Source organism: Perissodus microlepis, chromosome 3, assembly GCF_051167445.1.
Source record: "Perissodus microlepis isolate ML-2025 ecotype Zambia chromosome 3, ASM5116744v1, whole genome shotgun sequence".
Lineage (NCBI taxonomy): Eukaryota > Metazoa > Chordata > Actinopteri > Cichliformes > Cichlidae > Perissodus > Perissodus microlepis.
The window spans coordinates 50,645,270-50,660,714 of NC_140463.1; the positions used below are offsets into that span (position 1 = coordinate 50,645,270).

Consider the following 15,445-nt stretch of genomic DNA (forward strand, 5'->3'; position numbering starts at 1 on the left):
AAAGTATTCAGAATACGTTACTCTTAGTAACAACAAAGTCACAAGGCCAGCATGTTGTTGCCGTTTCAGGAGGATAAGAAGAACATGAATAGAACTATTCTTTGTGTGACTTGATAACAGCTGTCCAGTCTTTTCAGAGAAAACTTGACATTCTAAAACAGGATCTTCAGCAGGAATGTACATATTTTTCCTCAGTGAAAGGGTGTTAACGTTACTTGCTGCATTTGCACAAAAACTGACTGAAAACTTTAAGAATCGGTTTGATGGCTTCGCTTTTGGAGATCAGCTCCACCTTTTCATGAAAAATCCCTTTCTAGTGAAAAATATCATTGCATTCTCAAAGGAGGTTGCACATGTCTACAAATGGGTGGATATAGGTTCTCTGCAAATGGAACTTTCAAGCTGATATGCTGTTAAAAGAGCAATGTGAAGCATCTGATTCTTCTACCTTCTGGATGCAGACTGTGCCAAACACAAGGTTTCCATGACTTACCAAAGTGGCAGTGTATACTGTTGAGGAATATATATATATATGTATATATATATATATATATATATATATATTCTTATTGCTTATTTTCTGATTATGTTGTTTTATGTATTTAAATAATAAAGGCCTGTATACAGGAAGGCCAGCTTTGACTCACAAACCAATTGCTTAGCCAGACTGGAACTTTGCAGAACAGGAAGTCTTGTGCAGAGCTGCAGAGGCAGTATATTAAGAACAGGAAGCAGATGCAGACAGAAAAAGCGGAACTAGGCAGATGGTAGCGCACGTAATCACTCTACCAGCAACACACACACACACATCAAGTAAGGCCAGAGGTAAAGAAGCTGTTTTGATCGAAACTGTGTGTGATGTGTGATTACCAAAATAACAGAAGGAGGGAGCAGACTTATATTATACACCTCCGGCTTAATGCTTTAGATCTGCAAGGGGCTTAGCGCTGTGCACATCTCTCTTCCGGAAGATGATTGAATAAAATGATTATAAATACTTTGACCAGTCTGAGTCTGCGTCTTCTCTGTCCAGTAAAAGAATAAAAAGAACTGGGTTCAATATTACCTTAGCCATGTTTGGATTGACATATAGTTTTTGATCAGCCTTCTCAACTGTTAACATGATTAAAAACAAACTTCACTCACAACTGACTAATGAACTTTTGCATGCTTAACCCTTGGATGCACAACCTACCAATACCTACACTCTTCCACAAGTGGGGTCAAAAAGCAGGTCTGCAGGTCCAGATGGCGTCAGCTCCAGGCTCCTGAGATGCTGCGCAGATGAACTGTGTGGCATCCTAGGATATCTGTTCAACCTGAGCCTGTCACTGGGGAAAGTACCACAGCTGTGGAAGACCTCCTGTGTGGTACCGGTACCAAAGACCTCCCATCCCAAGGACCTCAGCAGCTACAGGCCGGTAGCCGTGACATTGCATCTGATGAAGACCCTCGAGAGGTTGGTTCTAAACCATCTGCGCCTGAGGTCTTCATTGGATCCGCTGCAGTTTGCTTACCAGCCTGGCATTGGGGTGGAGGACGCCATCATCTACCTCCTGCACCGAGCTCTGACTCACCTGGAGAAGCCTGGAAGCACTGTGAGGATCATGTTCTTTGATTTCTCCTGTGCTTCAACACCATCCAGCCACGACTTTTGAGAGACAAGCTGGAGCTATCGGGAGTGGACCACCACATGTCCCAGTGGATACTGGACTACCTCACAGAACGTCCACAGTATGTGAGGTCACAGGGCTGTGTCTCTGACACACTGGTCTGCAGTACGGGGGCCCCACAGGGAACTGTGCTGGCACCGTTCCTCTTCACCCTCTACACTGCAGACTTCTCCATCAACTCCCCATGCTGCCAACTACAGAAGTTCTCTGACAACTCTGCCATAGTCGGCCTCATCACAGGTGAGGACGACTCAGAGTACAGACAGTGGACTCTGGACTTTGTTGACTGGTGTCAGCAGAACCACCTGCTGATCAACGCCGGGAAAACCAAGGAGTCGGTGGTGGACTTCCGGAGATGTAGACCCACCACACTGACACCGGTGAACATCCAGGGAGTGGACATTGAGATAGTGGACTCTTATAGGTACCTGGGTGTTCACCTGAATAATAAACTGGACTGGAGCCACAACACTGATGCTCTTTACAGGAAGGGTCAGAGCAGACTCTACCTGCTGATGCGGCTGAGGTCATTTGGAGTACAGGGAGCGCTTTTAAAGACCTTCTATGACTCTGTGGTGGCTTCTGTCATTTTTTACAGTGTTGTATGTTGGAGCAGCGGTTTATCGGCAGCTGAGAGGAAGAGGTTGGATAAACTCATCAGGAAGGCCAGCTCTGTTCTGGGATGCACCCTGGACCCAGTGCAGGTGGTGGGAGACAGAAGGACTCTGGCCAAAATAACATCTCTGATGGACAGAGTCTCCCACCCCATGCATGTAAATGTTGCTGAACTGCAGAGCTCCTTCAGTGACAGACTGCTACATCCTAGATGCATGAAGGAGCGTTTCCGCAGGTCCTTCCTCCCTGCAGCTGTCAGACTGTACAATCAGAACTGCTCCCAACAAACATAGATGTTTACTTCTGCGCTGTTACTGCAATAAGTTAATTAACCGATTCGCACTACAACCTGGTTTGCCTCTTATCTGTAGTTATTTTTATTTAATTTAATAACTGTACAGTACTCTCTGTTTATAGTAACCATTGTCCTTAATGTAAATATGTAAGAAAAATTGTGTATGTTTCTGTTCTGTGTCCTGTGTACTGTTTGTTTATATATATGTCTTTTTGGCTGCTGTTACAACCAAATTTCCCCCTGTGGGACAATTAAAGGATTATTCTATTCTATTCTATTCTAAAAATGACCCCAAATAGAAACAATGCTTTTTTCTATAAACTCGGTTGCTATTCTTCACAATCTTTAAAACGAAGAGTTGTAATATTTTCATATTTGAGGTATTCCTCATAAAACATGTTTGTGACATGAGGCCCTTTGCATTTTTATTTATTTTTTCATTAATTTTAAGAAATTGCAGTTTTTGTATCCTTGTATCACTTTTGTATGCTTGCTCGGCATATACTGCAGAAGCTAGGTCTTCCCTCTGAAAGGCACAAGTTGTTCATCCACTGTAACACAATCACCGAGGATGAATTTCTGCCTGCAGTTGACCAGGAACAGGCCCCATATGTAGCAGAAAGCTGCCATGTGGTTTGTTTTCAGTCGGTAGGCTCTGGTCCTCTTGTCATCAAAGTACAAGAAATGGCGAATATCTTCAAATCTTTGAATTGACAGAGTGGCCTTGTACAATGGGTTACACCGACTGGTACATTCCAGTTCTTCTCACTTCCTGCAAGAATGGTCAATCAAATGAAGGCCAGGAGCTTATGTTTGATTACATTTTTCCACTCTTTTCCCCTTTCTGTGGCTACTCTTCGTGCCTCCATGTTTGTGCATGTCAGCACCTCTTCTATTATCAGACATGAACAACTTCCACGCATCTATTGGGGAGACAGTACTAAACCCAGGTGCAAGCCCTGGCCGACTAATTCAGAATATTGTAGCTAGAGCAGTAAGAGGGGCTCATTCTGTTAGACTCAGTATCCATTTCCTCTTCAGAGGACTCATCAGAGGACTCCTCTGTATCTGACTGGCCTTGTTCAGTGGGGGGGACAATAGTCTGGGTCCTCTATATCTTAGATGTCAGATTCTGAGTCAGTGCCTCCGATGGGCTCTTCATCCCATCCGTCCTGGATCATTTGTAGGGCAAGGTCCACAGGGATCCTAGCTGGCCTCATAGCAGCCATGTTACTTTAGATATTTAAAAAAAAAACAACATCAGAAAGGACAATGTTTTTAAACTATAAACAGGGCTGCACATAAATGGTTCGCAGGTGCGCATTCACTGTTAAAATAAAAGATGCGTACCAGATAAGAAGTTGGAACGCGCGTTTGCGTATTTGATGTTCTGGAGGAGGACAGACATTTGTTCAGAACTCTTAAAGATGTCGAAGAAGCAAGCTCCGTAAGCAATTAGTTTGGTGTTCCTCCACCCAAAAGAAGCATGTATTCTCTTAATTTCTAGGAATACTTTTATTTTGACAGCGAATGCGCACAAGGGGACCACTTATGTGCATCCCTGACTATAAATCATGTATGTTACTGTGTAAAAATTAATTCCTGATCCATCAGATGTGTAAGTGGGACAGTCAGAGTTGCTAAGAATGAAAGTTTCATAGAAGATTCCATAGGAACTCCTTGGGGTCATTTTTTTCCCACTTGTGGAAGAGTGGGGTAGTGATACAAAAACTGCATTTTTTCTAAATTAATGAAAAAATAAATAAAAATGCAAATAGCCTCATGTTACAAACATATTTTCAAGAAAAACAACCCGTGGGGTCATTTTTGATCCCACGTGTGCATCTAAGGGTTAAGAATTGCATTGACCCCATTTCACCCAAAATTTAAAATGTTAGCTGCAAATGTCCCTGCAAATTTCTCCCACTGAAGTGAGAGTCAGCACTGTTTTACAGTATGCAGTTTGGTATTGTGAATACTTTCATTCTTTTTGTAATTATGCCTTTTCAAGACCAAAGAAAAATGCAGGAATTGTCAGAGGCACAAAGAAATGGACCTTCCCTGTCGAGCGCTGGGAGAATAACGGCTTGTGTTCTTACATGGCGCTGCCCCTGTTAACCTACTAGATGGCACGCGTTGCCTTTAGACGATCAGGAATAAACATATTTTATAAAGCTACAATTACTTACAGAACGAATGATTATGACCCATCATATTAAAACTGATAAAAATCATGCCTCAGAAAAAACCCAGTGGATAGAATATTAGAAACATTTCTCCCACTGAAAACACTACGTATAGATGAACATATTGAACTTATTCAGATTTCCTTACGTGAAATACTGAGCATGCATCAAGGCGTTATTTCATAGGGGTTTGTTGTTACCTATCAAGCAGCTTTCCCACTGAAGCATAAGACCTCAGTAAGAGGGACTGAATCACCTCTATTATAAGTCAATGATAGTTTGTGTTGTAAGCTACCTCATCTGTTCATCGACAATTATGGACAGATGACTTCCTGTACTCTTTTGTCAAACTACTGCATCTGTCTTCATGGTCAAAAATGTGAACATTTTCTTATTTACATTCAGATGTACGATGAAGCATTTTTCTACCTACCTGGCTCTTTTTGGAGTGGTCATTTACTTTCTCCTTATGTAAAAGTCAGATCATTCCTCACTTGATTTAAAACTGAAGAAATATTATGTGAAAAATGTTAGTGGAATTTTATCATGGACCAAAAAAAGACCAGATCCATTTTTTTTCAAGCAGTCAAGACTACCACAATGTTTCCTGTTTTACTTTGAAGGTCCCTGTCTTATGTCAATGTATTGTTTTGCTTCCTCTCTGTCTAGTTATGTTTAATTAGGTTCAGCTGTGTCTCTCTCCTGTTTGCCATTCCTCGTTTCCCTCTGTGTCTATATATTGTTTGTGTTCACTTCTGCTCCTGGTCGAATTGTCTGTGTTACCTCTGTGTTTCTTCCCCATGTTGTGTCAGCATTTCTGCCGTCAGCTTTCCCTGTGTTTCTTGGTTCCACGTCATTTGTTTCTGGTTTCCATCCTCAGGTTATATGTTTATGCTTAGTTTTCCCTAATTTAGGTCTGGTTTAGTTTTCTCTGATCCACCTGTTTGTAGTTTAGTTCAGCTCTAAATAAAGGCTCACCTTTTCAGGTGACCCCTATAAAGACCCCTATGAGAAGACAGTTTGCCCGCCCTGGAGCCAGGCCCGGGGAATATACTAGAGGGCGAGCGTCTGGTGGCCGGGCCTTAGTCACTGGGGCCCAGCCAGGCACAGCCCGAAAAAGATACATGGGCAGGTCTTCCTGCAGGCTCACCACCTGCAGGAGGCGCCGTTGGGGTCGAGTACATTGTGAGCCGAGTGGCGGCCAGGAGTGGAGGTCCTGGCAGACCGATTCCCAGATACCAAGTCTGGCTATTGGAACATGGAATGTCACCTCTCTGGTGGGGAAGGAGCCGGTGTTAGTGTGTGAGGTTGAGAGGTACCAGCTAGATATAGTTGGGCTCACCTCAATGCACAGCTTGGGTTCTGGAACCAGTCTCCTGGACAGGGGCTGGACTCTGTCTCAGTCTGGAGTTGCCCCTGGTGAGAGGCGGCGGACTGGAGTGGTATCCCCTCGGCTTTCTGCCTGTATGTTGGGGTTTCTCCCAGTGGATGAAAGGGTTTGTTCCCTGTGCCTCCAGGTCAGGGAATGGGTCCTGACCGTCGTCTGCGCTTATGTGCAGAGTGGCGGTTCAGAGTACCCAGCCTTCTTGGAGTGCCTGGGTGGGGTACTGGTGGGTGCTCTGCCTGGGGACTCTGTTGTCCTAGTGGGAAACTTCAATCTTCATGTGGGCAACAACGGTGAGACCTGGAGGGGCTTGATTGGGAGGAACAGCCTCCTGGATCTGAACCTAAGCGGTGTTTTGTTGTTGGACATCTGTGCAAACCACAGTGACAGGGGATTTCTTTGAATCACCCCACAGTTCTTCAGCTGTGACGCCTGAGTTAGAAAACACAAACACTGCAGTTGTCTTTACTCGCGAGGACGGTCACAGAGCGCTCGTACTCGCAAGAGGCACTCACGGACTCGCGCTCTGTCACTGTCTACGTTCTTTATTTATACAAGCTTATGTGTGTACAAAGGTAACAAAGATAACTCAGAGCTACGGTTTTCCCCTTTTCTACGTCTGTATGTTCTCGTAAAAGAGCTGAGGTTTCTATTTTCTACATCTGAATGTTCTCTGAAAACAGGAAGTGGTTAGCTGCTAAATAAGTGAGAAATAAGTTTATCACACAAGAGTTCATGTGAAAAGTCACGTAGACATGTGACTTTTCACATGAAAAAAACACATTTCATGTAGCTGATCACACTATATACAATTTTCTTTTAACATTCCCTCCTGTAGATCAGAAAATGAAATGTACATGTTATCAGTAAGTAACTACTTGTCTTTCACATGTTCAGTTACTATATCATTAGTTGCACTTCATCTTCATCTAACAAATAGGAAAAGAAGTCTTCATGATCTTCATCGGTTTGTGGTACCTCTGCATATGCTGTGAGTGATGTTGCTATCATCTGTGAAATTACAGCTTTTAACCCTTTAAGACCTACCATAGAACCAAGTCCGCCAGAGCTTATATTATATTTTTACATGTTGTAGAGCCATTTTTGGGAGCATTTCAAGTTGCTATACATCAATACAACCATTACAGCCTAAATTTTAATAATTTGTATGCATTAAGTGCATAGTAATTACATAAATTGCAAAAAAGTGCAATAAACTACAAAAAAATTTAAAATCGTTTTTGTTTTTTAACATATATTTCTAGTTAGAGAAATTTAAGAGGCTTATCCCTCAAAACTGTAAATACAAAAAAGTTGCACAAACTAGTTTCCCACCACAGGAAATTTATTTTGAGTGTCTTCATAGTTTTATTTTTGAAATACACCAATTTCTATACACTGCAGGAAAAAAGAAAATAAATATTATAGTGCAAATTTGCAAAAAAACAGCGTATGGATCAAAATAAACTATTTCCAGCAGTGCAATATGAGTCCTAAGCAACCCAGAAACGACACAGAAAGTCATAAAGTCAAACATAACTTTTAAAAACACCAGTATAAGCTCATGAGGCCTTGATGGTAAAAAACTACATTTCCGCGAAAATGACATCACTTCCGGTTTCGGGCAGGTCATGGCGGACATGCGATAGTTCACGCTGATGGACGTAGAAAGTGTTATGAACAGCTGATCGGATCGGCAAAGCGAGTTTCTGGAATATTATGTTTTTGTTGCTGCAAGTGGTTTTTATGCAGTTTTTGCAAATCTATATGTGGAAGGAAACCGTGACCTAGGACAAGCTGATGGCATCAGATGTAAGTACAACTCCTCCGGTTTCATATGCAAAAAAAATTATTGCGCTAGCTCACGTGGTTGCAGTGCTACCGGGATTTAAAAATAGTTACGCAAAACGGAGCGTGCCCGCTCTGACCGGTTTTAAAGGGTTAAACAAGGAATAACAGTGTGATCAGAGATCAGAATTGGTGCACATGTTCCAGTGTGTTTCCCATATATGGTTGGTTGTGTTAAACACGTATCTGTATCAGGCATTGTTCATCCAAGGATGGATGTGGTCTTGTGTCATGTCCAGTAGATGTGAGTTGTCATGTGTTCATCTCTTATCTCGGCTCATGTATGGGTTTCTGCCGTCTTCCAGGTCGGATAGTCTGATGAATAGAGCCATTGCCAGTAGTAAGACGCCAGTCATCACCTGAGAACACTTCATGCTTGAGGTTGGCCACACCCAAATGTATCAGTGAGCCTAAAGTTGGTCAGTGGCTGGAGAGATAGGAGTGCGAGCTGAGCTCAATCAGCACTCCTCTCTCACCACTGGACCCACTGACACCTGGTGAAACACCCCTTACACTTGTGAATCTCTGGTGGTCTGGACTTCAAGCTCTACTTTTTTGCAGTGGCTCTGATGAATCCAAGATGGTCTCTCTGCTATCTTACAGGCTGTGGGTGTGGTCAACCTCAAGCATGAAGTGTTCTCAGGTGATGACTGGTTCGAATCCGGCTCGAAGGACCAATTTAAATGACAGGGGATTTCTAAGAATCACCCCACAGTTCTTCAGCTGTGACGGCTGAGTTAGAAAACACAAACACTGCAGTTGTCTTTACTCGCGAGCACGGTAACAGAGCGCTCGTACTCGCAAGAGGCACTCACGGACTCGCGCTCTGTCACTGTCTGCATTCTTTATTTATACAAGCTTATGTGTGTACAAAGGCAACAAAGATAACTCAGAGCTACGGTTTTCCCCTTTTCTACATCTAAATGTTCTCTGAAAACAGGAAGTGGTTAGCTGCTAAATAAGTGAGAAATAAGTTTATCACACAAGAGTTCATGTGAAGTAAGTCACGTAGACATGTGGATTGCTTAGTGATCAATAAAAAACACATTTCATGTAGCTGATCACACTATGTACAATTTTCTTTTAACACACAGTTTGGCCATAACGAACACCATGTCTGAACATAAGAGTGTCCATAAGTGCATGTGGCACCAGGACGCAGGACTTGCGGCTGCAAGGTGGTTGGTGCCTGTCGCGGTGGTAACCCACGAAGCAAATGGTGGACACATGAGGTGAAGGGAGCCACCAAGCTGAAGCAGGAGTCCTACTGGGCTTGGTTAGCCTGTGGGAGGCAGCTGATAGGTACCGACAGGCCAAGCGGAACGCGACTAAAGCAAAAACTTGGGTGTGGGAGGAGTTCAGAGAGTCCGTGGAAAAGACTTTCAAACTGCCTCGAAGAGATTCTGGCAAACCCTCAGGCAACTCAGAAGGGGAAAGCGGTGCTCTACCTGCACTGTGTATAGTTTGAATGGAGCCCTGCTGATTTTGACTGAGAGAATTGTTGAGGGTGAATAGGCTCAGAGTAGAGCCACTGCTCCTTCAGATCGAAAGGAGCCAGTTGAGGTGGTTTGGGCATCTGACAAAGATGCCTCCTGGGCGCCTTATCAGTGAGGTGTTCAAGGCATGTCTCCATGACCCGGCCCAAGATAAGCGGAAGAAGATGGATGCATGGATGGATGTTTTTTTTTCTACAATTTTCAGTATATATTCAGAAGATTCCAGTTAATATTACATGATGTTGAATTTAATTTGTATGTCAAAAGCAGTTGTTTATACTTTTCTCTCTCTCTTTTCATCAGCTATGTGTTTGTGTTCTTCTTGGAAACCTTACGGTTAGAGTATTAGACCTACATAAATTTACTTCAGTTTTCTTTTTGTATTTTTTATAACTTGAAGATGTCAAACTGAATTGGCCATTGTGAAATAAATAAAATGTTTTATTCAATCTGATTTTAAAGACTATAAAACTGAGAGGTGTTCTCATCTGTTCTTGAAGCCTTCATGACACTGCGAAAGTGTTAGACATAGCGTCCATTGTACGACACTTGAGCAATAACTCCCACATTTCTTGTTTGATGGGATGGTATTAAAAAAGTTCAGTTATGTGACTTGGCTTTTTGAGCACAGAATGCATGATTATGTTTTCATTTGTTCTTTCATAACATGTTTAATACTTTTATTAGAACACTGAATGTTTAGCTGTTCTCAATTTTGTTTTCTTTTTAAAAATTGTGTATGTGTGAGGGGGTGGTGGGGGGCATGGTGGACAAATAGCAACAGATAGCAGGCTATAGTGTTTTGTTTTATCATTTTTATTCTCCATGATTCTTTCACAGAGTGGACCAGGACAGCGCTGAGGTTCCCAGTGGTCAGTCTGCACAGCAGCATCAAACACACTTGGACTCCATATTTATGGTCTGTACATGTACAGTGACTACTTATACATCTATTCTGTTCACAGTCATCTCCATTCTGTATGTGTATGTTTTACCTATTGTAGTGTTTGGAATATTTAGTTATTCATCTTCCTTCTTAACCATAATGGTGTATAACAACTACCACTCTTTTGTTTATTTTTTGTAACTCACTTTAGCTAAGCAGGCAGCTTGTTCCAAAGAACAGGTCTACAGTAACTAAAAGCAGCCTCAGCACATTTAGATTTAATTATGTGACTAATTAAAAGATCTGCACCTTATAAATTACGAGGTCTGACTGGATTAGCACATTGTACATTGGTCAAATCAAAGATTTATTGGGAGGCCAAACCACTGGGAGCTTTATGAACTAAAAACAATATTCTAAAGATAATTCTGTATTGAAGCAGGAGCCAATTATTTTCTTCTCTACGCCCATCTTTTTACTCCCTATGTATTTATATACAACTGTTGCATGTCATTAAATTATGTTCTTCCTCATCATAGTTTGTGTTTCTTACTCCCCAACACTTTTGGGTCTCTATGCTCTTTTTTTCTGCTTTCTCTTTCTCTTCTCACTATAACCTTAATGGATGTGAGTGATTCGGTCATTCATAAAGTATTCTGTTCCAGCTGCTGGAGGAAAACATCATCACTTTCGTGAAGAATGAGCTGAAGAAGATCCAGAAGGTTTTCAGTCCAGATTACCCAGAATGCTTAGAAAGTCAGAGAGAACATGAAGAGCAGAGCAGGAGCAGCAGGAAGGCATTTGTGAATATCACAATAGATTTCCTGAGGAGAATGAAGCAGGAGGAGCTAGCTGACCTTCTCCACAGCAGTAAGAGGATTTCTTTAAAGATTTAAATCTGCTCGATAAATAGGATAAATAGGATAAATAGTTACTGATGTCTCAAAAAAGGGACAAACATACATTTAAAAAGTGTACTTGATAAATACTTAATTGATGTTTTTTTGTTTGTTTGTTCTTATAGGAACTTCCAGTGGGAACTTCCAGTGGAGTCAGTGTGAACTTAAATCTTCTCTGAAGAAGAAGTTCCACTGTCTTTTTCAGGGGATTGCTAAAGCGGAAAATCCAACGCTTCTGAATCAGATCTACACAGAGCTCTACATCACAGAGGGAGGGACTGCAGAGGTCAATGATGAACATGAGGTCAGACAGATTGAAACAGCATCAAGGAAACCAGACAGTCTAGAAGCAATAATCAGACAAGAAGACATCTTTAAAGCCTCACCTGGAAGAGATGAACCAATCAGAACAGTGCTGACAAAGGGAGTGGCTGGCATTGGGAAAACAGTCTTAACACGGAAATACAGCCTGGACTGGGCTGAAGACAAAGCCAACCAGGACATCCAGTTCATATTTCCATTCACTTTCAGAGAGCTGAACGTGCTGAAAGAGGAAAAGTTCAGCTTGGTGGAACTTGTTCATCACTTCTTTACTGAAACCAAAGAGGCAGGAATCTGGAGCTTTGAAGACTTCCAGGTTGTGTTCATCTTTGATGGTCTGGATGAGTGTCAACTTCCTCTGGACTTCCACAAAACTACAATCCTAACTGACCCTAGAAAGTCCACCTCAGTGGATGTGCTGCTGATTAACCTCATCAGGGGGAAACTGCTTCCCTCTGCTCGCCTCTGGATAACCACACGACCTGCAGCAGCTAATCAAATCCCTCCTGACTGTATTGGCATGGTGACAGAGGTCAGAGGGTTCACTGACCCACAGAAGGAGGAGTACTTCAGGAAGAGATTCAGAGAGAAGAAGCAGATCAGCACCATTATCTCCCACATCAAGACATCACGAAGCCTCCACATCATGTGCCACATCCCAGTCTTCTGCTGGATCACTGCTACAGTTCTGGAGGATATGCTGAAAACCAGAGAGGGAGGAGAGCTGCCCAAGATGCTGACTGAGTTGTACATCCACTTCCTGGTTGTTCAGGCCAAAGTGAAGAAGGTCAAGTATGATGGAGGAGCTGAGACAGATCCACACTGGAGTCCAGAGAGCAGGAAGATGATTGAGTCTCTGGGAAAACTGGCTTTTGATCAGCTGCAGAAAGGAAACCTGATCTTCTATGAATCAGACCTGACAGAGTGTGGCATCGATATCAGAGCAGCCTCAGTGTACTCAGGAGTGTTCACACAGATTTTTAAAGAGGAGAGAGGACTGTACCAGGACAAGGTGTTCTGCTTCATCCATCTGAGTGTTCAAGAGTTTCTGGCTGCTCTTCATGTCCATCTGACCTTCATCAACTCTGGACTCAATCCCCTGGAAGAACAACAAACAACCTCCCAGAAGTCTGAAACAAGAGAATCTGCAGATAAACACTTCTACCAGAGTGCTGTGAACAAGGCCTTACAGAGTCCAAATGGACACCTGGACTTGTTCCTCCGCTTCCTCCTGGGTCTTTCACTGCAGACCAATCAGACTTTTCTACGAGGTCTGCTGACACAGACAGGACGTAGCTCACAGACCAATCAGAAAACAGTCCAGTACATGAAGGAGAAGCTCAGTGAGAATCTGTCTGCAGGGAAAAGCATCAATCTGTTCCACTGTCTGAATGAACTGAATGATCGTTCTCTAGTGGAGGAGATCCAACAGTCCCTGAGATCAGGAAGTCTCTCCACAGATAAACTGTCTCCTGCTCAGTGGTCAGCTCTAGTCTTCATTTTATTGTCATCACAAGAAGATCTGGATGTGTTTGACCTGAAGAAATACTCTGCTTCAGAGGAGGCTCTTCTGAGGCTGCTGCCGGTGGTCAAAGTCTCCAACAAAGCTCTGTAAGTAAATATGTGATTATCCTTTAGTATTAAAATGCTCAGTCAACTTAAGAAAAATTATCTAAATAATTATTAATTGATTTTTTTAAAATCATTTCCACTGTCCCCTAATAAGAGCTCTAAATATAGAATCTAGAATGTAATGTTCATCAGCATGTGTAGCTAGTTTATTAAATTTTGAACGTTTCATTGCTGCACAAACATTTGTGTGTGCAATTGTAATCAAGGTACCACCCAAACTTATCCCATTGTGCGCATAAATGTAACAATCACTAACTCCTGAAGAACAAGTACAAAATGTAAATACTAAAAAAATACAAAATCAAAACTTAATGACATGGTCTTTCAGTCTTCTCTGGTAGTTTCATTAGTCCCAAGTTGTAAACTTGTCATTTTGTCCTGATATGTTGTTCTTTATTCTAATGCATACAATGTCAGCTGATTGTTACTGTACCTTGTTTCTTGATGTCATTAAATATAGATGTAGTGCTTTTTTAAATATACGCTATAGTTGTCACAAGAAGGAGATGCAGAGTTTTTCATATTTGTGCACATTTAATGGGCTGACTTTAAATACCATAAAACAAGGGAGCTCATTATTGATCTCAGAAGAAAAAACAGGTGGTTCAGCAGCCACTGATGATAAATGGGTGAAGGCATGGAGAAGGTGTTTGCATTGGGCACACATGTATTGGAGGACATCATGTGAATACAAAACATAAACTCTTTAATTGGGAAGGCACAGGAGTGAGTACACTTTCTGAAAGTTCTCAGGAAGATCAGCTTCCCACATCTGCTAGTGTTTTTCTTTCACTGTTCCACTGACAGTGTTCCGATTTGTGGCATTTGGGTGAGGTACAGCATCAGCTCTGCAGCTGTTAAATGTCCCTGCAGAGATTACTTCCAAGAAAATAACAAAAAAAACCCAGCTACCTACAGAACAGGTCAGGTGAACAGTGGTTAGCACTGATGCCTCAGAGGAAGAAGTTCCTTGGTTATAAATCTGCCAGGGCCTTTCTGTGTAGAGTTTGCATGTTCTCCCTCTGTCTTCCTGGGTTGTCTCCCGGTTACTCTGGCTTCATACTATAGAGCAAAAACATGGGATTAGGTTAACTAGTTATTCTAAAGTTCCCATAGGTGTGAATGACTGTCTGTCTCTCTTTGTTAACCACATGACAGTCTGGCCAACTGTCCATAGCGTGCCTTGCCTCTCACCCTATGTCAGCTGGGATAGGTTACAGCCCCTCCACACCTTAATTTGGATAAATGCAAGAGAAGGCAAACATTAAGGAGTCATCACACTGCTCTCCATTTTCTTGAACATCACCATTCTGAAAGCTGCTATGACGTGACATAAAAGTGTTTAAATATGTTTAAAGCACATGTTGAAACTTTGAATTACTGAGTGTACTGTATGTGAGATTTACTTAATTTATTTATTTTAATTTTCTTTCTCATTCATATCTTCTCTTATTACTTTTACTTATACTACACGGAGAGCAATTTTGATTCATTAGTTTATAAACTAGTGACTGCTAGTTTAATGCATTAAATTTTGTTGTATTTTACAATGACCAATATATAGAGGAATTGGGGGGTAATTTATACAACCCAGATGTCCAACTGTAATTTTGTTGCTTTTTATCGCCATTGTCATATTCCAGAATCTGAGTCTAAAATGTAAAAGTGGATTAGAAAGGATTACATTTCCAATTATGAAACACAAACTATGTTTTTCTTTGTTTGTTTAGTTATAGTGTGTTTTCAGAAATTCTAAACCAAAATGTGCAGGAGGTGGCATTCAAAAGGACTGGTATTGAGCATGCTTTCAGAAAATGGTCAATAAAAGAAAGAAAAAAACCCTTAAATTGGGTTGTTTCACATAGATGATGAAAAGTGGTGGCCAAATATCCTTGGGCAAGATGCTAACCCCAAATTGCTCTACGATGCATCCATCAGAGTATGAATGTATGTGAATACATAGATATAAAGGACTTGAAGCATAGAACAAAGTGCTTGTGTGAATGGGTGAATGTGGCGTAGTCAGATATGCGGATGCAGACAAAAAGGGAACATGAGGACACAACACCATGGCAGGGCACCAGGTGAGGACAGCGGGCCATGACAGAACCCCCAGTTAACGGGAGCCTCCTGGCGACCTGCCAAACTTGTCAGGGTGCCGCTGGGGATATCGAGAATGGCAGACCGAGGCACCCAGGGACGTTCTTCCG

At 42.0% G+C, this 15,445-nt stretch overlaps 1 protein-coding gene across 6 annotated transcripts in view; it reads left to right on the top strand.

The window, feature by feature from the left end:
- Nucleotides 1-15,445, top strand: part of LOC146391788 (protein NLRC3-like) — a 453,804-nt gene that overhangs the window by 398,862 nt on the left and 39,497 nt on the right. The window contains exons 1-2 of one of the 6 annotated variants that reach the window (XM_084915646.1): nucleotides 11,202-11,278; nucleotides 11,442-13,214. The exons of 1 other annotated variant lie outside the window; for it this stretch is intronic. In XM_084915646.1, the coding sequence (XP_084771772.1) occupies nucleotides 11,217-11,278; nucleotides 11,442-13,214 (1,835 nt within the window). In that variant the 5' untranslated portion in view covers nucleotides 11,202-11,216. Of the gene's footprint in view, nucleotides 1-11,201; nucleotides 11,279-11,407; nucleotides 13,215-15,445 lie in introns of those variants that run through there. 4 more of the 6 variants (XM_084915619.1, XM_084915671.1, XM_084915637.1 and 1 more) reach the window with 4 other exon arrangements.